The sequence below is a fragment of the Spodoptera frugiperda genome, chromosome 3, assembly GCF_023101765.2.
Source record: "Spodoptera frugiperda isolate SF20-4 chromosome 3, AGI-APGP_CSIRO_Sfru_2.0, whole genome shotgun sequence".
NCBI lineage: Eukaryota > Metazoa > Arthropoda > Insecta > Lepidoptera > Noctuidae > Spodoptera > Spodoptera frugiperda.
The window spans coordinates 4,496,592-4,521,325 of NC_064214.1; the positions used below are offsets into that span (position 1 = coordinate 4,496,592).

The 24,734-nt window shown below is 35.0% G+C and overlaps 2 protein-coding genes across 2 annotated transcripts; one reads left to right on the top strand and one right to left on the bottom strand.

Annotated features, from left to right (window-relative positions):
• Positions 1 to 4,071: 4,071 nt before the first annotated feature.
• LOC118274402 (keratin-associated protein 19-2) lies at positions 4,072 to 9,049 on the top strand. The gene is made up of 4 exons (XM_035591892.2): positions 4,072 to 4,238; positions 6,460 to 6,733; positions 6,999 to 7,088; positions 8,701 to 9,049. The coding sequence occupies exons 1-4, from the start codon at positions 4,227 to 4,229 to the stop codon at positions 8,949 to 8,951; spliced, it is 627 nt and encodes a 208-aa protein (XP_035447785.1). The 5' UTR covers positions 4,072 to 4,226; the 3' UTR covers positions 8,952 to 9,049.
• Positions 9,050 to 10,588: 1,539 nt separating this feature from the next.
• On the bottom strand, positions 10,589 to 24,017 carry LOC118274151 (conserved oligomeric Golgi complex subunit 1). The gene is made up of 13 exons (XM_050705726.1): positions 23,684 to 24,017; positions 23,259 to 23,426; positions 22,778 to 22,926; positions 22,124 to 22,278; positions 21,349 to 21,577; positions 20,912 to 21,044; positions 20,249 to 20,421; positions 19,519 to 19,818; positions 14,624 to 14,867; positions 13,987 to 14,332; positions 13,304 to 13,744; positions 12,563 to 12,745; positions 10,589 to 10,881 (listed from the first exon to the last, which is right to left on the bottom strand). The coding sequence occupies exons 1-13, from the start codon at positions 23,818 to 23,820 to the stop codon at positions 10,723 to 10,725; spliced, it is 2,817 nt and encodes a 938-aa protein (XP_050561683.1). The 5' UTR covers positions 23,821 to 24,017; the 3' UTR covers positions 10,589 to 10,722.
• Between the last annotated feature and the right edge of the window lie 717 nt (positions 24,018 to 24,734).

Below are 24,734 nucleotides of genomic sequence, written 5' to 3' on the forward strand. Positions count from 1 at the left end.
AAATTATACACTGAATAGTGTAATAATGAGCCAATGGCGATTAGGATTTTTATCCCACTGAAACACGGGCGAAGCCGCTACAGAAGCTATATAAACTTTGACCATTTTAATGTGAACACTATTATTAGATGAATGTTAATTATTGTAGGGTACAATGATTTAACACAGAAATAGTTATGATTGGAGACTTCTAATATTGTGTACCTAGGAATCTATTATCTAAATAATATAAATCTATAGATAAGTTTTGCTATTTGTTTAAAAGGAAATAGGTACGCTCCTAGCCAATGTAGATATGTATGTTTTCCAAATACTTAATCGGATTGGTCTTTACAGGCTTGAACATAAATTATCATGTTATCAAAGTGTTCATTAATTGTTAATCAAATCATGCTTTACAGGCATGTTTCAGTGTTAACGCCTCTTGTTTTGTCATTTGCGCTTTATTGTAGGTACTATTATTTATTGTTCTTAGTTAAATTATACACTGAATAGTGTTATAAAAATGGCGATTAGGTACCCAATTAGACAGGTATATAATTGATTAATGACAGGATATGTAATTAATTATTGCAATATTGTGGTGTTGGAAAATCTTTCAAATGTGTTCTATCTTATTTCCTTCTGTTACTTTAAATACTTACACTAACCGCCGTACTCAGAGTCATTTAATAATTACTTAACCCAGTCCTTAGTGATTGTTTTCGATACAAAAGTACGAGTAATCATTAAATGTCTCTGACTGTGGCAATAAGTAACAATTAGCTAGATTACAAAAACCAAGTTGCCATTTTTGCACCTATATCCAACTGTCCATTGCCTTTAAAACCCAAATATTTACAAAACTTCCTTGCCAAATAGGCCGTTTTAATTACAACGTATACAAATTAATGATACGGAAGCAAAGGTTAGGACATAACAAAGTGATTCATCAACAATACTACGTTTAAGGCGGAATGAATAGCTGTCTCGAGTATTGTGACCATAATGTCCAAGGATAATTGGTGGCGCAAGGATCGAATAAGATATTCACATTTTATTATATCATTGTTGTTTATGCATTATCATAATAAGGTCATCGTGTAATGCGTACCTACGTATGTGGATATATATAGCGCACTTGAGGAGCTTGTCTCATGTGAATTGCATTAGTTGTGAACATAATAATATGCAGGTAAAGCAAAAGTATGTATTCTTTTAAAGAAAGTTATAGCTAGAATAATTTTACTGTTTTGTTTGAGATCCGATACTCCTAGGTTAACATCTCCATTCTTGTAAGTATCGAGTTAAAACAAATTAGACTCAGGGTGCTTTTCCACCAGAGATGTACTATGCAGCTATGCTATGAAGATGTAATAGCTAAGCTGTGAAACTATGTAAACGTTTCCTCTGATAGTAAGCTATGTAACTGTGCGAATAAGATGCACTGCCGCAAAGTAGCTGTGCGAGGAAGATGCGTGGCTCGATTTTGCGATGTATCGATAGTAGAGAACCCACCCATAACACGCATCTTTCCATATAAAAGCTTAGCTGAGTCCGTTTCCACTAATTAAACTATACATATGTACCAATGAATATGATTAGTGGAGTAGAAGCCAAATGCATCAACCTCAGCAACGTAGCATAGCACGTCTCTGGTGGAAAAGCAGCCTAATACTTAGGTACTGAAAATCCCTAATATATGCTTCGTAGCGACATCTATTATGTACCTACAACATACAACTAATGATTTTACGTGATAATAGGTACTTGCGTGTGTTATTTGATAGGTAAATAGTAAAATAGGTATCAACTATCCGGCTATCAAAATTCCTAGCGAAATAACAGTAAGTAGGTACCTACGTAAGTAATCTACCTACCATTTGATAGTGAATAATTAATAAATAACAAGTTGACATTATCTTAGGAATGTCATAAAGCTCATGAGTAATAAGTTTTGTAAATCTTAAGTAGGTATGTATTAGTCATTATAAGTTAATAAAAAATAACAAGAAAAGTGTACATCACTTACCCACACATCACTATGTCAGCCAGTATTTCCAACGTTTTCTTAGGTAGATTCTTCAACGCCAATAATATTACCGCCTGCTTCTAAGTTCCTTTTGAAATCGGCGCAAAAGACCATAATCTAAAAAAAAATACCAACTAGTAATGCACTACATAACTTACGATTTACCTGTACAGTCGGACTCTTTACGCATTGTTTATGCAGTTTTTCATTGTTTTGCAGGCTTTAAGTTGATTGAAAATGCCAGTGTCATCTGACTATGTTAATCTTAAAATGATTACATTTTACATAGCATAGTTATCTAATTTATTTTGAATTTGAAACTACACGTAGGTAAGCCCCGTTCCTTCTCCTGCTTTTTGAGCCGGAGCCCCGGTAAACCCGCTAGGTAGTCCGCAGCTCCGGATCACCTAAATGTAAGCTGCGGACAACTTAATTGGTTACCGGGGCTCCGGCTGAAAGCAAAAGGAACGTGGTTTTTTGTGAGTAAGAGTGTGATACTCCCTCTCGCCACGCCCAAGGCGGGAGAAGTCATTGGATGATTTTCCCCCATTAAAAAAAAACAAAAAATTGTAAGTCCTTACTTACCCAAATGTTTGCATACAAAATAGAATTTAAGAGATACGTAATAAACATCTTTCAAGTATGTACCATAATATTTACTTTATTTGCTTAATTAAGTGACTAGTTAATACTTACTTTGTAATTCGGTTCATCATCATTTTTAGGCAGTACTTCTGGAATCACGCTACGCCTCGCCTCTCCAATAGTAGGTAAATATATATGTAGTTCACAAATTAGAAAACGAACGATGCATCGATTTATGCTAATGACATTGGAATTTACATCATCATAATTAATGTATTCCACAAACTTGAAAACAATAGCACTATTCATTACAAATTCACAAAAAAATAATAAAATTTATAATAAAAACAAATGAAACTCGCCGTAACGCAAAATGGCGCGCTCGTCACCCAGCTTTTGAACTTGTCAAATTTTGAAAATAGAATTCAATATCACAGACTTTTTTACTAGCCAGTAATTTTATAAGCTGCCAGTTGTAATTTTTATTTAATAGAAGTACCTGAAAAGTGGATGTTTGGTTTGTTTATTTCAAAATTAAGATTACTATGTCTTTATTTTTACTTGCACTAAGATAAATATATAAATACTACTAAATATACTGCTACTATTAAAAACATTAAATCGCCCACTGTTCACTGTTACTATGTAGGTACAATGTACGGATAGATACGATTGCAAAAAAAAACAACTTCCTAACGTAATTATCAAATCGCTTCCTAACATTTCTTTTATTTCCTCCATTCGTACTCCGATAATACGATTCCAGGTAAGATAAAGCATTGTCAACAAATACAATAAAACGAAGGTGAAAAAGATCCCGGTTAAAAATGTTCCTACGTTTATCTATTGGACCCACAATCAGTTTTGATAAAAATCTAAGTACTCAATATCTAGGCAACTATCATTATCTATTTATGACCAATTTAACTGATATAGACACCTGTAGATATTATAGAAGCCCATGACTGCTTTTATCAAAAACTAATTCTAAAATTCTTAAAAATGAAGAAGGTGATTTTTTATAGCATACTCATTCAGGGAATTTCTGTCGGTCAAGGTATTCCGTTTCTGAAAAATGATACCAAGTTTTATTGACTAGGTATTACATATTAGTTATTATCTTTAATACGATTAAATTGAGAAATAACAAGGATAAAATAATAATACATATTTTTTTTATTTTATCAACCATTATCATAGACAAAGAAACAATTATAAAAAAACAATTAAGTACAAAGGATAAATTTATGATCTCGTAATCTTTTTTTTAAGTCCCCATCGTAAAAAAATGCAACGCAATTTAAACTCATAAATACCTACGAAAGATGCAAACAAATAAAAAAGAAACAATTTTCTTTTGATTTACACATGATGCATAATAAGTCCCTGAGATTAAAAACCTCACATGTAGACACACCATTAATCTATGAATTTTGCACGTAACATCCGTTATATCAATCCCAAACAATGTGTACAAACATTTTACAACCGCATTAATTACAAATGACGATCTGTCTCTATAATAACTTGACAAAAAACCCTCAGACAGTAGTGAGAATATAAATGCTGAGATCAAACAGATCACAATCATTGTTAAACAGATCACAGTGTAGTGCGGATCGCAGTGATCATGAATATCTTGGTGAGCGTTATTTTTTTATAAGTGCAGTGAACTCATGCATCTTTTTAAGTTGTTTACCGAACGTTTTTTTCTTAAAATACTTCAATAACCATTTCTCAAACAAAAACACAAAATTGTTTCGTGTAACCAATGATAATTATTATGCTAGTTCTGTTACCAAAAAAAAAAACATTTGTTTTTGTCTCTGGTTGCTTTTCTTTTTTTATTAAAACAAACATGAGTATAATTAATATTATGCCAATCAAATTATTGAAGTAACTATTTTACGTTAATTCTTTAATTAAAATTATTTAATAGATAATTTAAATTGAATAGGGAGGCAAGCATATCGCATATACAAACCTATTTTTTCTTCTATTAATTTTTACATCAACCCCCGGCCGAATGTACAATAAATAGATTCGATAAATCAAACACGTGCAATCTGAAATCTAAGATAAAACTATGATGATATGAGCGGTTTCTATTATAGATCATTAATTACTATATCATAGCGATTAGATTTTAACGATAACCTATCTTCTTGATTGTTAAGATTTTAATCAAAGATTGAATTGGGCTTTCAATCTTGATATTGTTATCGTTCTGGAATATCTAGTAATTAAATTGTAATACATTACAGTTCGGCACGGTTGCGCCTATGATCAATATGCCGACGGTTTATTTTTACCTGATTGTCTTCCCAATTGAAACTAAATAACTATTATTCTCTTACATAACATATATTTCTCAGAATAAACAGCAAAATACTGAATAATTATAACTAAAAATAATTCGGCTTTGTATGTACTTACGCGCCTAAAGTAGGAACTTATCGGTAGGTAGGTACTTCTGCATGGCGCTTCCCTATCAAACTGAGGCGCCTATTTTATTTATTAGAGATCTCATGATAAGTCGCCATTATCCTAAATGTTAATAGAAAAGTAATGTTTGATTGTATCTTAATTTTAATGTTATAAAACAGCCTTCAAATGGTTCAAGTCCATTGGCATTTGCGATAGGCTTACACTTCAAATTATGTATACTTACTTATCTTCAAATAAGTACCATTCCTGATTTAAAAATAAAAAATATATATTTTGAGGAAACGGTGAAACAACAAATTAATCTAAAGTGAATCACTGATGTAGGTCTTCGTAACATAGGTATGAAGAGCATTTCTAATTTTAAGACAAAATCTATTTTAAGAAAAAGCATTTATTCAATAGTGGACACGTACAAAAATACAAAGAGTTACCTACCTACTTTTTAAAGAAGAGGTAGTGGTGATTGACCTGACTCCTCTAAAAATTGCAATTGCTCTCTTCAAAGTAAAGTTATTTATTCTAATTTATTAGGAACATTTATCGACCAATATCTATAGGCACGGTCTCATGGTTATACCAAAAACGATTCCTAGTCATAAAATAATCCTTAGAAAGGAAACAAAGAGCATTCGTGTAAAGCAAACTTAGCCTCGGTAACAGCGAAACTTAAGGAAGAGTAGTATGAGGACATGCATTGTTAAGTTTAGTTTAAATTGGTACCTACATACATTGAGCAATGTGCCTTTGTTCTCAGTTACGAATGAATTAACTGTCGAGCTGTGGGGCAATGTGTTTCGTTAACATTATAGATGATGTATTATTAAATCAAACTAATTAGTTACTCTGTTCTTTTTATTTCGTAAAGAATTACATACAATACTATTGTATGTCCAACGTTGATTTTCAAACGATTTTCTTTTTGATCCCAAAATAGGGATTCTATTTAGTCCGTCAGTTAGGTAATGAAAAATTAGTTTTTAAATTATACATTACATATTATTACACGCGTATTTTTTTTCTTGTCCAATCAAAGTTTAGAAGTGGGAGCAAATGCGTCATTTCTACATATAAAACTTACCTAGAAGTGACGTCTCACAATATTTCTAATTAATATATCATAGAAAGTATTTGTTTCCTTGAGTACACAAAAAATACGTGACTATTGTTCTAAAATAATCTACAAGACGGACATTAAAATAGAATTAGTAGATGATTAATATTAACCCTATTAGCTTCGACCTTTATACAAAAATAACACACAATTATATTCTATGGGCGAATGTGTTAGAAATAATTCTAATATAGTAGATACACCCACACCATTTTTTTACCATCGTCGTATGTAAATAACACTGATAAAATCAAGGTGATCAAACGCAGCGATGGTTAATTAGACCTTTTTTTGCTTTTTTTAGAACATTATTTTGCTGTCATGTTCTTTGGCCGTGACCGTCGCTCAAAAAGTGGGAGACACGAGTAATGACATCATAGATGGTCAGAGGCGGAGTACCGGAGGCTACGGCCTTCTGAGACCTGGCTATAACCAGGGTTTTGGAGGCTATAACAATTACAATAACTACAACGGCTACGGAGGTGGCTTTGGACAAGGATATGGTGGTAATCAAGGCTTCGGTGGACCCGGTTTTGGATCATATCCGGGACAGAGCGGCTACCCTGGTGGGTTTGGAGGTTAGTAGCTAAATTATTCGGTCAATCAACCACAGTTTATACAACTACAGTAATAAATTTAACTACAGCTATTAAAAACATTTACATATTACCTAGGTAATATTGTTTCTAATAGCATTAGGAAACCATCAATTAAATTTACTAGTTATTAGGTATAAGATAAGACCTAATATTTAGTTCATCAGATTATTATATCTGAGCAAATACTTGGAATTAATTGGATAATCACTAGCAATTGATTACATACAATAATTTGTGTTTGTAGCCAGTGGAGGCGGGTACGGCAGTGGCTATCCGAGCGGCTACGGCGGCTACGGAGGCTATAACCAAGGATATCCGGGATACGGCGGGAATGGTGAGCACGGTTAACTGAATATAATGGATAGTGTGCAGTGCACATATACATATGTGAACGCCCACACAGACTGTACCTACATATCTACCTATTTATGTATATAGTCTTGATACAGATGCCATAAAGACGAACCTAACTGAATATCTGGTAAGAACAAAAGATGACTCAGTTATCTTTTGTTCTTACCTTTTGACTGCACGGTTGGCGCGGTGGCTGGGCAACTGGTTGCCGTGCAACGCGGGTTCGATTCCCGCACGGAACAACTCTTTGTGTGATCCACAAATTGTTGTTTCGGGTCTGGGTGTCATGTGAAATTGTATGTTTGTAAACGCACCCACGACACAGGAGAAAATAGGTACTAATGCGGGGCAACGTTTATTTAAAAAAAAATCTAGCCTTACAATAAATATGACTGTGATATTATCAATAGAACACTGTTATGTATTCAATCTTTACATATAGCCGAAATAAACATAAGTACCTAAGTAGGTAGGAATGTATGAAAAAAATTCTTATCAGAAAGTATTTTCCGATTTCATTAAGAATACCTACAAGTTGGTAGATATACCGAGTTAAGTACTCGTGGACTTTAAAACGCATTAATCTACAAACGCGATCTTTTTAAAGAATTTTGCCGTCAACTACTCGTATTTAAATTGAATGAATCATGCTAGTGAAAAACAATCACGTATTTACGAAGTCACTGACCACAGCGAGCGTCCGTCGCACTTTGTAACATGTTAGCTACACGATACAAATTACATCATTATTTTTTATTGTACAAAGCAAATTATCTGCACGCGGCTTTGAGATCTGACGTCACAAGAAAAAGGGGCATTTATCTATATCCGTTTTACCGTGTCCTGTGTCATGACTACGCTTATAAATTATAATCTAATAATAAGTGCAATAGTCATGCATCTACATAAGTATAAGTATAGTTTAGATGGGGCCCAGTAGGGCTGATGCCCGTTTCGGAGCTGCGGACAACGTAACAAGTTACCGGGTGCTCCGGCTCAAAGCAGTCGGAACGGGGTGATTTTTAGTCAGTTAGAGTCTGATACTCCCTCTCGCCTCACCCTCGTCATTGGATGATTTTCCCCCTAAAAAAAGGAAACGGTATAATACTTATCACGAACAAACATGTACAGCATGTTTCTACAATTTTATTTAGATACATTTATCAATTATCCCGAACTGTAAAACCCTTGTCTGTGACTTTATTCGAACCATCTACCTATTTTACATAAATAGCTTATAACAGACAACGGATTCCATTAATTTACTGACCAGATTACATTGCACTAGTCTTTGAACACCCTCCCCTTTAAAGAGGGATCAGATTTCAATGGCCTTTGAAGCCAGATACCTTTAACTCGCTACATGGAATACTAATCATTTGAGACGAAATACACTGGTTTTTAACACAAGTAAGGGTTGAATGGCTTTACTAAAATGGTTTTAGTAGGACCTATTACTAAATTAAATTACTCATCCATTTACGACAACTGGGGAGACTTTAGATTTAGGTACCTACCATGTTTATCGTAATCTTCACCTAATAAATAATTTATGTTCCTGTAATTTGCTAACTGATACTTTCTGTCAACAGGTTTTCGCCCAAACCGGCCAGGATTTGAGTACAACCGGCCTGGCTACCCGGGATATTCTGGCAGCAACGTAGGCTACCCTGGCGGTTACCGTCCGGGTTACAATAATCAGTACAGGCCCGGTTTAGACCGACCATACTCGGGAGGACCAGCCGGCAACTACTTTGGAGGCTACGGAGACGGTTACAGCGACAACTTCAGATATTTAGGCAGAAAAGCAGGAGAAATCAAAGAGAGTGACGAGAAGTCGTAATTTATTGTTTGTAGTAAGTTATTAATTTAGCTTAAGATCTGATTATTTTATTGTGTTGCACTGACTCTTAATTATTAAAATTATTATTTATAGTTTAATTGCTTTTTTTTTTTGTTTGACAACCCTATTAATTAAGTTTATTGGTTACCTATTGTTTTAATGAGGAAAACTATTAAAACATAGATGAAATATTGCACCAGCTGTTTTATAATGAATTTAATTTAACAAAGACAATTGTGCAATAAATTATAAGCATTCAAGGAAGTGCCAAAACAGTAATGATTTACTGATTGTTATATTTTATTCGTCAGCAAAACAGTTCATTAATTAATTAGTGACTTGACTACTAAATAAACTAATGAATGAATAGAGAAGATTGTGCTCCTTTAAACGCTTCCTCACAAACATGTAAGTAACTATATTAAGTATAGTAAGTTCTAGAGTAGAACAGCTCTGTGTGATAACATGGTGGAAGGTTCACTTCCACCATGTTAAGGAAAAAGTGTCATAAGATACCGCGGTCCCGGCTTCTAAGCCGGAGTTGCAACGAGTTGTTTTTAGACAATAAGAATCTAGCACTTCCTCATGTCTCACACAAGGCAAGAAGAGACATTTGATGAATCCTCCACACGTTAAAAAAATACCTACCAACAAGTATAAAACTGCAAGCAACGAACGGTGGGAACTTTTTCAAAGACAATTTAAATCACCTGTTTATAATTCCGCACCTTTTTTCTCCGATGTCAATCTGGCATACATTACACGTTGCAATATCACAATAAAACCAGTTCGGCGATCCGCATCGCTGGGCCTACCTCAACCGTTTGCATAATAATCATTCATTCAGGGACAAATAACAATGCGGAGACTACGTGTACTTATTTTGATATTATAAGTACCTAATATCATTTAACTTTTAAACACCTCCTATTGCCACCTCACCTATCCTTGTTGTATTTTTTGTTATAGGTAGACTTTTGGGTAGGTACATAATAACATACAATTTAATTTAATAGGGGGCAATCGAATAGCCGGGTCACCTGATGGTAAGCGATCAGCGCCGCCCATGGACCGACCCCAGAGGAGTCACAGATGCGTTGCCGGCCTATTAAAAAGAAATACTCTATTTCTTGAATGTTTGAAGGTCGTATCGGTCAAAAGTGGGTGTTGTGTTGTACTTAGTACCTATTTGTAAATGTGCACCTACCTCTACCCGCCCCTTTGGGGATTAGAAGTCATCTAATAGTTGTAGTTATGGACATGAACAAAGACTCGTACGACATTCATCTTCCGCATAACTAAGTTAGGAAATATATTCTTCATATCCAGATATTTAAGGCCTTTTTTGCTGTATTAAAAGATTTCTTCGTCATCATACATATCTTCAATAATCGCATGATAACAACTGACCTACCTACAGACTACGGTTTTAATAAGAAATACCAAACAATCTAATCTGTCAAATAAATCAATATCGTGTCTAACGACAATCTTTTATTTACTCAATGAGGAAGAACAGCTAGAAGTGATACTGATAAATTATTTGCATTTATTCCTACTGATAAATAATTATAAGAAAACTGGAACTACATCTAGAAATAATATTCAATAAATATCATAAATAAAAACTACATCTATTAATTTAATTCCATATAATATTTAAATGCTTTTTTAATTTAATAATTAACATACACGAGTAAATAAATCTATTATTATAATAACATTAATGAAAATACCAATAAATATAAATAAACTTAGTGATGAAATAACATTAGGAGCCGCTGAACCAATCAGAAGAAATTGAATTGAAGAAGGAAGCTGCGCCTGAGCGAGCATTCGCGAAGTTTATAGGCAAGGAGCTAGTCATCAAGTCGGATATGTTATCTGACTTAGATTTGTTGGGGCTTGAAGATACTGGCTTCTTCTTTACCTGCAAACAAGAGCATTTTGTTAATATTATACCTATATGAGATATAAGGCGATTAACACACAGCCGCATCTAATAAATCTGTTGATACTTAACATTAGAACTTAAGACCGGATATTTACCTTGTTTCTTTATGTCTATGAGTGCAACAGTGCCGAAATATCGGAAACTCATAGACATAAATAAACATGGTAAATATCCCGTCTTAAGTTCTAATGTTAGTGTTAGTGATCATGTCAGTTTAAAAACTTAAATCTGTGAAGCCTAACGTCCGTCCGAACGCTCGCTTATGCGGCACACCTCTTTCACCATCCCTACAGGGATGCGCGATATTGTGTGATAAACGCCTTTATGGAACTTTTTAGGGGAAAATACATATACAGGGTAAACAGGGTGACACAGTTTAATGAACAATTTACTATAATAATTTCGTAAATGCGGAAACAATTCTGTAATAAGTAGGTTTATGACAACATTTTGTTATTGATTGATTAATATCTATAGTTAAGTATCCCAGATCATAATCTTGCATTCGGTTATACCAAACACACACGGTCAATGGTGAATGTATGTTAGTTTGTTTGTTTTGAAAAGCGAATTGTTTTGAAATGAAAAGCGTACTCGCATTAACATTAAATACTTTAAAACTTACATTAAAATTAAATTCTTTAAAACGAATGTAAGTTTTAAAATATTTTTATTGCTTTTTTAATGTATTAGTTAGTCACTGTAAAGTCAAGTGTCAAGAGCATATCTTTAAAAAAGATACCTTTTGCTAACCAAAATAAGGTTTCTTTTAACATTGCTATGATTGAAAGATATCATGTATTTTTGTATAATTCTAGTTTTTTAAGATTGTGTTCAGTATTTTGCACTTTTGAGTTATGTTTTACTAATGTTTTATTTTTATAAGCTGTTTATGTATTTATGGCATGGTCGACAGAGCAAACAATAATAAACACACTTGATTTATTGTCAGGCAAGAAAAAAAAACAAGGACACTAAGAACAACGGTTAGCAAAACACTACAATTAGAACAATTAATAATTAAAAAAACAACATTAATTCATACCAGTTCACAGTATGAAGAGGTGTTCATTCTGAACAATAAACAATTAAATTAAAATATTGTAATAAGTCAGTGTGTCGTGATTCACTGGTAAACATCTTTGAACATAGTTGCACAATAACGCCACTTAATGTGAACCAAATGTAATTGACGAAATAACACTTTTTCTACGTTAAAAATATTATACGCAAATATGTTCACATAAAATATTGCAGTAAGATATTTCCTTTTTATAAAAAGAATTTTATATTAATGGCAAAACACAAACTTTGTAAGTCATATTTAAGTGACTGGCAGATACACATTCACAGTTCAAATCACTACTTTTAAATCAAATATAAAAAAATATCAGCAGTACAGAGAAGCAACACCAATAATGGCCTTAGTACAAGTTTGTTTTACGTTTAATGAGATCGAAACGAGATGCTTTGGCACTCTGATTTCTGATTGGTTGGTACTTTCGCGCCGGCCAATCAGAACGCCGAACGCGCTCTCGTCTCGCTTTCGTTCAACGTAAAACAAATTTATACTAAGGTTACAGAAGATTTTCCGAAATCGCCGTCCGAAATATCCTTTTTTGCTTAACATATTATATGTTTGCTCAGTAATACTTACAGGTTTATCCTGTTTCTTGAGATGGCTAGGTGGTGCTGCTACGGGTAGCAATGAGAACCAGTTGGAATCTCCCGAAGCCAGGAGTGCGGCCGCCTTGTCTCCCGTACCGCCTGACAGTACGGGCTTCGTTCCAATAAACGCTGTCAGTTGACCGTGGTGTAATATCAGACTGCCAAGTAAAGTCTGTGAACATTTAGTAAAAGATTTATAAAGTATCACAAATATTACTCACAAAGTAAACTTCGTGAGGAAACGTGAACTTAATTTCGATCTGAAGTCTAAAATCGCCAAACTGCCTTGAGCCAGGGTAAGTCCTGTAGTTATTGACAGCATGGTTGGTACGGTGGCTGGGTAATCGGTTTCGATTATCGCACGGAGCAAATCTTTGTGTGGTCCATAAATTGTTGTTTCGCGTCTGGATGTCATGTGTATATGAACTTGTATATTGGTAAACGCACCTACGATACAGGAGAAAATCTAATGTGGGGCATTTTTTTAAAGGAAAAGGAATTTTATTCTTATTCCCTCTCTGTGTGAAAAGAGGCCTTTGCCTAGAAGTGGAACAAATACAAGCTGATGATGATGTATTTAAAAGCCTTTGGTTTCCATTCATTATATAGCTACATACATCCTGTTTGGTATACCGACAATGAATATCTTACTACTAACAAAACCTTCAAAAACACTCGTTACTGACTCCTTTTTAGACAACAGCTATTAAAACAAAATGAGTTAACTAACCTGAACTCTTTGCACAGATCTCTTCAAGCTAGTCTGTATGTATTTGTAGAAAACGTCATAATCAAACGGATCTATCTTCTGCCTCAGAAATTCGCATATTCTGATCGACTGCTCCGTAAATATTTTGTTTTCTCGAGGAACCAATAACAGTGTCAAATGCCTCACATCCATTAGCAGTTGAAGCGCACATCTCTGATTTATATCTGCCTCGTTCTCTTTTATGACTTTTTCGTAATGAGAGAAAGTGATAGCTATAACTTTCTCAATGAATAACGTGTGTGTTTCTATTGGTAGCGTGTGCGGGACGACTTCGTCAAGTATTCGGCTTGTAGCGTACAAATATTCCTGCAGCTTGAGAGACGGACCTGCCGGTACCTTTATTGTAGACTCTATTGGATTGCCTTCTTCATCCTTTTCCTCGATTTTGATCACATCCCATTGCTGTACAAAAAGTAATTAATGTTTAATTTTTTAATGGTATAAACCGTTACACGAGCTACGGATCACCTGATGGTAAGCAATCACCGCTGCCCATGGACACCCAATACACCAGAGGCGTTACCAGTGCGTTGGCCTTTTGGGAATTAGGAACTTCAGGGTTGTTGAGAAATCGGATATTGGGAACTGGGTTAATATTGTATTGTACCAATTATTAAAGATTCAGACGACTTTTAACAACTTACCATCATTAAATAATCAATATTAGCCTCCAAAGTAAATTGTTGCGGTAAACCTTTGGTCAAGTCTTCTACCTTGGTGATCACGATATCCACCCACTGCCCCCAACAGTACTGGCAATGTTCCTTCAAAACTACACATAAATCATTCCACCTCTTCAAAGCATTATCGTCTATATTTATAACCCCCAAACTATCTCGTTCCTCAGGAATATAACACTTGCGTAAATGAGGCATAAGGGCGGATATCGCTTGAGTGAACCTCGCGGTGTATATTGCAGTTGTCTTCTTTTGTAGCTCATTGGATTGCAAAGTTGGTTCTTCGAAGCAAGCTTTTATGTATTGGAGCATACTGTTGAGAAAATGCATCTTGTATTAGAAAAAACTTCAAAATGTAGGGACACAGGTCCAAACTAAAAATAGCTATACATTGTAAATTGTCTGGCTTAAGAAGCAGCCTCAAAGTTTCGTTGAAAAGCAAATACCTACTAAAGTCGCATACGTCACTTATGTTTATGTGAACTTGTATGTATGTAAACGCACCCACGACACAGGAGAAAATCCTAGTGAGGAGGCAACGTTTTTTTAAAAATCAAAATGAAATCAACTTAAAGTGCAATTACACGCGAAGTCAGGCACCTACCTCTGTATATTGTTATCGGAAACATCTCTCAAATACATCTCGATTAGATGTTTATCGCTGTACACTTGATCTATATCATCGTCGTCCTCATAAGCAAACAGGAGCTTATCTTTGTTGCCGACACCCTTCTTATCTTGATACAGGTACACCCTCAAGTCTTCCAGAAGTTTCTGCAGCTCATCATCCAGACTCTGGCATAGTTTTTCTAGAGTTGGAGTGTAACCGCGGTCTTGACGAGCCATACCTAGGGAAAAAAAAGATAGGTGTAGTTACTGCCGCTTCTTTGGTCGAGTGGTCGCAAGTGCGACTGCCGGACAAGGGGTCTCGGGTTCGATTCCTGGGTCGGGCAAAGTATTACGGGGCTTTTTTCGAAAATTTCTCAGTGGTAGTACGGAGTCTGGAATTGTGTCCAGTATTCAGTACCCCTTCGGGGATAAAAGGCGTGACGTTGTTGTTGTGTAGCACTGCTGCCAATATAAGCTAATTTTAAGGCTGAAATATAGAGACACCTATTTCTAAACCTTTTGGGGATGCATAGCTTAGTTAAGTTTTAGGTTCAATAAAATATCTGTCTCAACTCTCAAGTTCGCCAAGTTCTCGAATTTTCAGTCTAATATATATAATAATATTACGTAATAAATAATAATCTATATTACGTAAAAGTAATCAATCACTTTAAATAGATGACCTTGCCGTTTCATGCAGAGGTATGCAATATTTCAATGTGTTGGTAAAACACTCCCAAATTAATAGTGATAAGCTTATTATTATGAAGAAATATGTGTATTACGATATGAGTTGTAGCCTGTAGGTTGTAAAACAGTAAAGTAAAGTTGGCTTTTAGTTTTATTCCATAGTAGACGGTTTTAACTAGAATGATTCGTGGTGATTCGATAAAAATTCCAGACCCTTTTTATTAAGTCAAACGCTGCTCTGAATAAGTTGGAAAGATATCGAAAAACGTAGAATAAAGTAGACACATGGGTTAGTCGTATTAATTCAAAGAAATTATAGATAGATATCTGAATTCTGAAAAACCATCAAAACGCCCGCGTTTGGATAAATGGCGTTGTTTTGTCAACAACCAAAGTGAGGTGTTTGATTAGATGATAAAATTAAAAAACAGACATCAAAAGTTAACCACACAAAACGTGATCGAGATTTGATTTTGCATTGCGATATAGATTAAGTTCTACAACGAACTGTACCCTTAGTATGAGTTTGGATTACGAAACGAGAGCGTTTCCGGCGCTCTAATTGGTTGGTTCATACGCGCCGGCCAATCAAAGCGCACTCGTTTCGTTTTCGTTCAACATGAAGCAAACTCGTACTAAGGGCGCTTTTCGAGTAAACCGACAACATGACGAATAATTAGAATATAGATATTCCAGAATAATAATCGATTTTAGATCAATATCGGCTGAGATAAAACCTAAGCTATATTAATAGCGCCGATCAGAGATGTTGTCATGATGAATGACGCTCCCCTTATCCATTAATTTGATTTGACAGGATCGATACGTAGGAGATACGATCTTCGTTTCATTATCATAAGGTTTACATCAAAATAACTGATTATTAATTACCATATATAATCACTGATAAGGATAATTGTTCCAAAGGTTTTGTTTTTCTAGGAACTGGACATTACGTTGCCTTCAGTGCTGCTAAGGACAAGGATTGTTTGTAACCTTCTACTTGTTCAAAGTCAAAGTCAAAAGTCAAAATTGTTTATTTCAGATAGACCTGGAAGGTACTTTTGAACGTCAAAACGTGTTGTTTTAGTTACATTAAGAATTAAACGGAATTCGTAAGTTTTTTACTGTTTCCCAAAAATGATTTAGCGTTTCGAATTACTAATCTCTCAGATATCGCCACACCTTTCGTCCTTAGTAAAATCCAGAGCTCTTTAATGCTCATTCTCAGAATAACTTAAAATTCAGTGTCACGAAATTAGTCCAAATAGAGGTTATAGTTTCAAAAACCAAATATAGACCTTAGGCGTCATACCGCAACGATCGCCAGACCGCCACCCACGGATGTGCATCGCACGTGACCAAACCACGCGGCCCTGAACACGCATACTGTCGCAAACATTATATCTATTACGTAAATAGTATAAAACTAAGCGGTCTAACGATAATTCCTAATTCTAAGAAACCGTCTCACAATCAAATGCTAAGTCCTTTATAATATGTAGAACATATTTTGATAATTATTTGACAAACAAAACTAGACTACTAGTATTACACGTATCATAGACAAGATAAAGCTGAATGTCGCAATCGATCAGTGTCGCCGGCGCAGCTTACTGTAGCTGCGTCAAGGAATTTATCAATTTCTAAGAAATTATTGCCGGTTATCACCTGTTTGTTCAGTAAATATTACACCAAGTGTTATATGTAATTGGTACTTACATTAATTAATGCCTCACCTAAATAGTAAACATATAACTACATACATAGATAGGCATGTTTGGTATAAATAAATAAATTATGATTTCTTTTTCAAAGAGCTTTCATATTGAAGATTATATTAATCTTAATCAGTCATTTTTATGTACCTATCAGGTACAACGATAAAACATAAATGTAAAAAAATGCATTAGATTTTTTTATGGTATAAGCCGATAAACGAGCAGACGGATCACCTGATGGTAAGCAATCGCCGCCGCCCATAGAAACCCGAAACACCTATATATTACCAGTGCGTTGCCGACCTTTTGGGATTAGGAATTTAAAGGTTGTTATTGGAGTATCGAGAAATTGGGAAGGGGGGTAATTGGGCCGCTGGTAACCTCACTCACACAACGCAAGCGTTGTTTCACGTCGGTTTTCTGTAAGTCAGTGATATCATTCCGGTCAAGCCGGACCATGGTTGTCCCACAAATAGGTAAATAATAAAAGATAATAGAGAATCTCTAATAAAATCTGGTGTTTTCGTTTCGGCATTGATGCGTCACAAAACAACCGCATTCCAAAGATATACGTAGGCTTAATCACCAATATAAGATCTAAAGCCAGTATAGCCTATTTAGATATAAGATTATTATTCGTTTACGATCAAAATAATACGTAAATGGATTTTCTCTTTGTTTTTGTTTCTATCTAGAAGGATGTGAACAGGTGACCACATTCAGTTCAATCGAATTGAAATAAATAAATTGTTGACCGCTTAATCACGTGAATTTAATAGAATTTATTAAGTAGTGGATTATTTTTATAGTGGAGGACCAAAGGTGATGATAATGATGGTCAGTACTAATAGCTTTATAACGTGTTTCAGTGTTGTTTGTAATTTGGCATAAACATCTACTGCTAGTGAGTGGAATTATTTGCCGGAGTCTGTGTTTCCTGGTGGATATAACCTGGGTGTCTTCAAAGCCTGAGTGAGTAAGTTGCTTATGGGCAGACGTGCTCCATCGTCACTTACAATCAGGCGAGATAGCGGCTAAACGAAATGAAATATAAAACCTAATCAATGATCTATCGTTTTTACTTTCGCAATAGTTCACACAGCATACATTTTCGATGACCTTGGTAAAATCCCAACCAACATGGAGTTGGAGGTAGCAAAGCTTTGACCATATGGATGAAATAGCTCGTTATTACTAAAAAATATCTGTATCATTTTGCAATAAAGTCCAAAATTGATTAAAAAGGCAAAGTTTTATCTTGATTGGATATTGCACAATGTGCAAAAAGTAGGTATGACCACATTCACGTATTCAGAGAAATTTTGAAATTATAATACGTTATCTAGTTACTATAATGCGAGATATGATTTGTCACTTGATCAGACGTGTCGTCATAAAGTGATTCACGATTTATTACAATACAACAGGAAAATACCCACAAAGCCTTGCAATGACAATTGTCTAATTTTGATAAGTCATTTTGACGCTGTTGGGCAATGAACTTCCCGATGTTAATTCTTACAATTGATTGCAAAATTTTGTTATCAAATTAAGGATAAATTATAAAAACTCTCAGATGTTTAGCATTGGTTGTGCGAGCGACTGCACGGTTGGTGTGGTGGCTGGGCAACTGGATGCAGTGCAACGTATCACGGGATCGATTCCCGCATGGAGCAACTATATTTTTTTCTGGAATATCTATATCCAAATTGTTGTTTCGGGTCCGGGTTTCATATACTCGTGAACTTGTATGTTTGTAATGCACTTACGAAAATCCTAGTGTGGGGCAACCTTCAAAAAAATATATAAAATAAGGTAATGTCTCTCAACATCAACACCCTTCCCTTTTGTTTCAAAATAGAAGCGAGAGAGGCCAAACTAATACTTGCTACTCGATTAAAGTACTAGCGCAGTGCGAACTGGGCATAACGGATGGGTCTCCTGTGCTCACATAGGAACTTTCTATGTATGCTTGGTAACTGTAAAAATAATGGCAACCCCAAAAAGGTTGCCAGTGGACATGATTTATTAAATCGGCTCTATTAGGTACCTACTAAGAATTCTCAGTAGATCGATTCTTAATGTGAAACCACAGTCACCATAAAAAAAAGTTATCTTTTAAGTGAATAGTTTGGTAAACGATATCGTTATAAGTACATTTAGTATTTTTAATAAGAAAAAAATACGGAACAAGATTTTACTATCACCTATATATTACATATTCTTAAAAAACCAGATACATTTAGATTGTAAAATTTGATCATTACATTTATTTTTATCAGTGATCACTGAAAAGTTTCCATTTTAGTTTTCTCGAAAGTCATATTTAATATTTTTTTATCTTATTTTTAAATTATTTATTTTTATTATCTAAATATTTCTAAAAGATAGAGATTTACTCCAAAATATATTTCGCCGGTTTCAAATTAAGAAAATGTGTCTCTAAATAAAACTAGCAAAGATTAGTGCTAAAACTCACCTTTCATAAGTGAATTCATGACTTTAATGACATCAGCTCTGGATTCTATCACCGTCTCGCCAATGAGGTCCTTCCAGACGAACCAGTTGATGTCAGCCTCCTTCTCCACCTCACTGTCTGAGGATACCTTCGTAAGGTCTATCAGGAGCTGGGTTTTGAAAGCATCATACACCTTGACCCACCGCCCGTCTATAATAGACTTGACGCGAGAGGTCAACAAAGGCTGGTAGTAGTGGCACCAGACGTGGACCTCTGGTATATCCAAAGATGAGCATATTGTGGACCAGTTGGATGGTGTCTCTGTAAGAATAATAAGGAAGAATTTGTAACTATCCTAGAAATCAAAGCTCTTTCTTTATAAGTTTTGAAGGCATTTTTTTCAATAAGGATGATGACGGGGTATGAAAAAATATTAGACACGACACAGCAATACTTAGATAATACGAATCAAAGTTTAGGAGTGGGAGCAAACACGTATAAAACGTACATAGAAGTGACATCACGTGATATTTTAAATCAATATATCCTTTAAGGTATTGGTTTCCGTAAAATAAAAAAAAATACTAATATGTATCTTAAAATAATCTACAAGACGGACGATTAAATAAATATTAGTCATCTACCCTATTAGAAAAAGCTAAACCTTTTTAAGACAGTATACAAATCAAATAAATGCGTATAGTCACTTGATGAAACAATACCTATAAATCCTTAAACCAAACAAACTCACCAATCTTGAACGCCTCCTCTCTGATCTCATGTAGCACTTTGACTCGCGTGATGTTCTGCAGCAGGGTCTGCACATTGGTCTCTATGAACGACTTCACCCAGACATTCCAGTCCTGGATGCCTTTCGTTATCTCCTCCTTGGCTAGAGGTTGCACTTCTTTGTTTGATGAGAGCCTGGTATCAAATGAATACATTGTTATGCATTATTAATTACCCATGTATTGAAATGCTAAAACATTATGTCGAGCAAAAAACAGCCCTATCTGTTATTGCAATCTTTAATATAATCTAGTGTGTATCATTCGTTGTTCTGAGTTATTAGCAATAGGGGCTACGGTTTTTAGGTTCACCAGATGGCATAAATGTGGACCTCATGCGAAAGCACGCGCGCGTGAAATTTTGTTGTTTTGTTATTGTGATAAAAATAAAACCAATGAGTATACAAAAAGGTTAATTTAGGAAAGTTGTTTGTAAGCATGAGTACAATCACGTGTTTAAATATCGGTCACTAATTACTAGTCACCCTATATAAGGGTCATATGATGACCAAAAACAATGGTAGCCCTAATTACGGTACTTTTTTATCAAGCAGGTACAAGTAGCGATATATCTTTCGGCGTAATGTAGCAAATCCTCAATACAACATAGAGTTAAAAAAAACTACCTATAGTTACAAATTGCAGGCGGCAATAGTTTTATAGAGGCTGGGTCACTGAACTTTACCAGTTCGATCAATGGTTGCGAATCTCTCTTGAACAAATCTTGCAACTTGGCTAGAACAGCACCGCCATCATCATCTGTAAATACAAGTTTTGGTTTTGAATAATATGGTCTAATTGGTTGACTGCATCGCAAAAAGTACTATTAGTAGGGTTTGATTTTCAATTCGAAAATGTTTACATATAGTAAAGTATGACAGTACTAAGATTTTCCTTTACAACATTACTTATAATATCATTTACACTGAAATCACGTCACGTTCATTAGATACATTAGTATGATAAATTTAAACTAAACTTTAGTACCCTAAATTAAAGTCGTCTTTTGTCCAGAGGCAACCTTTTAAGAAGTTCTTTCTTAAATTTTCCTCATTCAACTTACCAACAAAACAAGAATACACCAGCACAACAGTTTTTAAAACTATTTTCACGCCATTAACGATTTTATCTTTAATCTGTGCTTTGACGTCTCCCTCCAAAATATGCGCCAGATCAAACTGTAGCGTGGATTTCAGGCTACTGTTACTATGCAGGCCTATCAGAGTGTTCAGCAGTTCCACCATCGACTGGGAGTCCAGTAAGTAGAGGCTGACCAGGCAGGAACAGGCTACCTGGAATGGTTGTAAGATAAATTGTTTAATTTTATTTTAACTTTCGTGAGACATACTAAATTAATTATTATATTATCGGTTTACTAACATAACTATTTGAAACTAGTCGAGTTCTTCGTCAAACAGTTATGTGAGTAAGCCGATAATATAATAATACATTGTTTAATTATATAAATCCAAATTTAAACTAGTTGGAATTTCACGTCGGAGAGCCATGCTTAGGCCAAAGTGAGATTACCAGAGGCCCAATCTCCCTCAAAGGCCAATAAAGCACTTGTAACGCAACTCCACTGATGTGAGCGGCGTTCAGGTGATCTGAGAGCTTAAGTACGAGTTTGCTTTATGTAACAAGATCCAAATTAAAGTGCGTTCGATTGGTTAGTTAATGCCCACCGGCCAATTAGAGCGCCGAACGCGCTCTCGTTTCGTTTTCGTTCAATGTAAAGCAAACTCGTGCTAAGGGCACTGAGTTGTCCCATAAAAACTAGTATTTTCTATCTCATTACTCTGAAAATAAACTTAGTTGATAATAATAACATCTTATACCTCTACACTAATCTCAACATCCTGTAGCTTCTGCCGGCACTCATCTATAATGGTTTGATTGAAGTTAGCTATTGAGTTCCACTGTTGTTGCACAAGTCTCTGCAGGGACTGCATACCGGGCTTCACATTCTTGCCTCCTATTTGGAGTTGGAGACCTGCCAAAGAAATTGTTTACATTTTTACCTTCTCTATGTGACAATACTACAACACAAAAAAAACGCTTTTTAAAAAAAATTGTTATGCCATACTAGGTTTTTCTCTGAATCGTGAGTGTGTTTACAAACATATATTTTCACATATACATGATACCCAGACCCGAAACAAAATTATGTGGATCACACAAAGAATTACTCTGTGCGGAAATCGAACCTGCTACACGTTACGTGACAGACAGTTGCCCAGCCACCCCACCAACCGTGCAGTAAGTATAATATATAAAAATGTGTTTGGCACAGTTACTAGAATAAATCACTTTCAACAATAACTTCAGTTAAATTCTAGCTCTATAACTATAGAATGAGGTACTGCGGTGTACAATATGTTGCCTATCCTCATGTCATACATACCTTTCTCCTACTAACTTAAGTTAGCCTTATATTCAGTTCATAGCAATTGTTCTGTACTACTAATATTACATTTCTAAGAATTCATCACCTGTATTAATGTGCCTGGCCATTATAAACAGCTGTGTAGCTTTCACATAGTCCTCTGATTCAATACTAGTCCAAATCTTCTCAGGGATTTCCATCAACAGCTTCACTTGTACAGACAAACTGTGCATTGGGTTCACATTGTACTGAAAACTTTAGAAAAACGGATTAGACACTTTGAAGTCACCAATAAAATAGCAAAACTTTTAAGAATGTGTCCCCATATTCTTGTTAGGATTTCCTCCTGTGTAGTGGCTGCATTTACTAACATACAATTTCACTTAACTATACACTTCATACCGACACCTGGAACAACTATGGATCACAACAGAGTTGTTTGTGGAATCAAACCTGCAACACTTTGCATGGCAGTCAGTTGCCCAGTCTCCACACCAATGTGGTCAATATCACTTTTTACTTTTATTAATCTTAACTCATTCATATTACAGACCTTTGAATATTGTTTGTATGCACTGACTACTTACTTTTGAGGTCTTGAAATTTTCTCATCAACTTTAAATCCACCTAAATGTGTGCTGTGCAAGTTTTTGCAAGCTGTCATCATCTCTGTAATATGGTTCAGGGTACTACCAGTGGTTTCCTTCATCTCTTCTATTGTGTCAGCTGCATGGATCAGGTCCCTGTATCTTTCTCTGAAACCATATTAATATGTTTTCTAAGACTGATGATAACTCTATCTGATTATTAATATTTACATATTTTTACATCTATGTAAAAATATGTACATAAACATCACATTAGAGAAGTTAATAGTACCTAGGTGACTCTTTCGGTAAACAAAAAAAGGTGGGCTACCTCCTTCTGAGCTGCGCCGCAGTGTAAAATATCTATTTTGTAAAGTGAGAAAAACATGAACAAGTTTAACTCCATAGAACATTATGAGACTTACCCAACCATGGCCCGCAATTCTTCTCGCTTCCTCTCAATCTCATATTGTAATTTCTTTTGTACCTGATCTATATCACTAATATAATGCGCCTGAAATAATTGATCAGGAACTATGTCCAGTAGGTTAGGTTGAGACATTTTGCTGGCTCAACAGTCGGCGTCTAATAACAATAAGTTTCCAATTACTTTACATAACGTTCTTATTGTCACAAACAGAGTCAGTTATTTTATTTTCTAAGCTATTATTTACTTTATTATTTCAGAAAAATGTAAACAAATAGATTATTTTGGTTGCCAAAATGCCAACACAGCCACTGTCAACAGTGTCAACGTCAAATTTGTCAAATGACCGCGTTTGTATCAGATTCGTCTAGAAATCATTCTCGAATTTATGTAGAGTAGAATAGAAATCAAAACACTTAATTTCTACATACAATCCCTACTTCTTCTTCTTTTATACAATGTATACTAATATTATAAAGCTGAAGAGTTTGTTTGTTTGAACGTGATAATCTTCGGAACTACTGGACCGATTTGATTTTTTTGTGTTGAATAGTGCATTTATCGAGGAAGGCTACAGGCTATAAAACATCACGCTATGACCAATGGCCAAGCAGAGCGGGTGATACCGCGTGGAAGTAGCTAGACCTTTATACATTTCTACACATTTATTAGAACTAGTATCAAATCAAAGTTAAATAAATAATTCTATTCTCAATGTATCTATCGAGCATCGTGATCGTATCGCGCTTTTTTCTTTTGAAGTTTTCTCATTCTCAACCCATATACCCGCCAAACTGCTGAAGAAGTTTGTCATATTGGTCACAAGCGCTACTACCGAGCAAGTGATTTTGGGTCCCAAGGTTGGGATACTGGGTCGGGTAAAAAACCCAAGAATGATATACCTAATACCCACTGACATCTGATGCTATTCTCCGAGGGTTAAAATGTGTGACATTTTATATGCTTGTTTTATTAAGCAACTCCGCTACTAAGATCATACGTATTCAGTTTAAGTCTTTGACTGCCAATAGAAAAATGTTGAAGGCAAA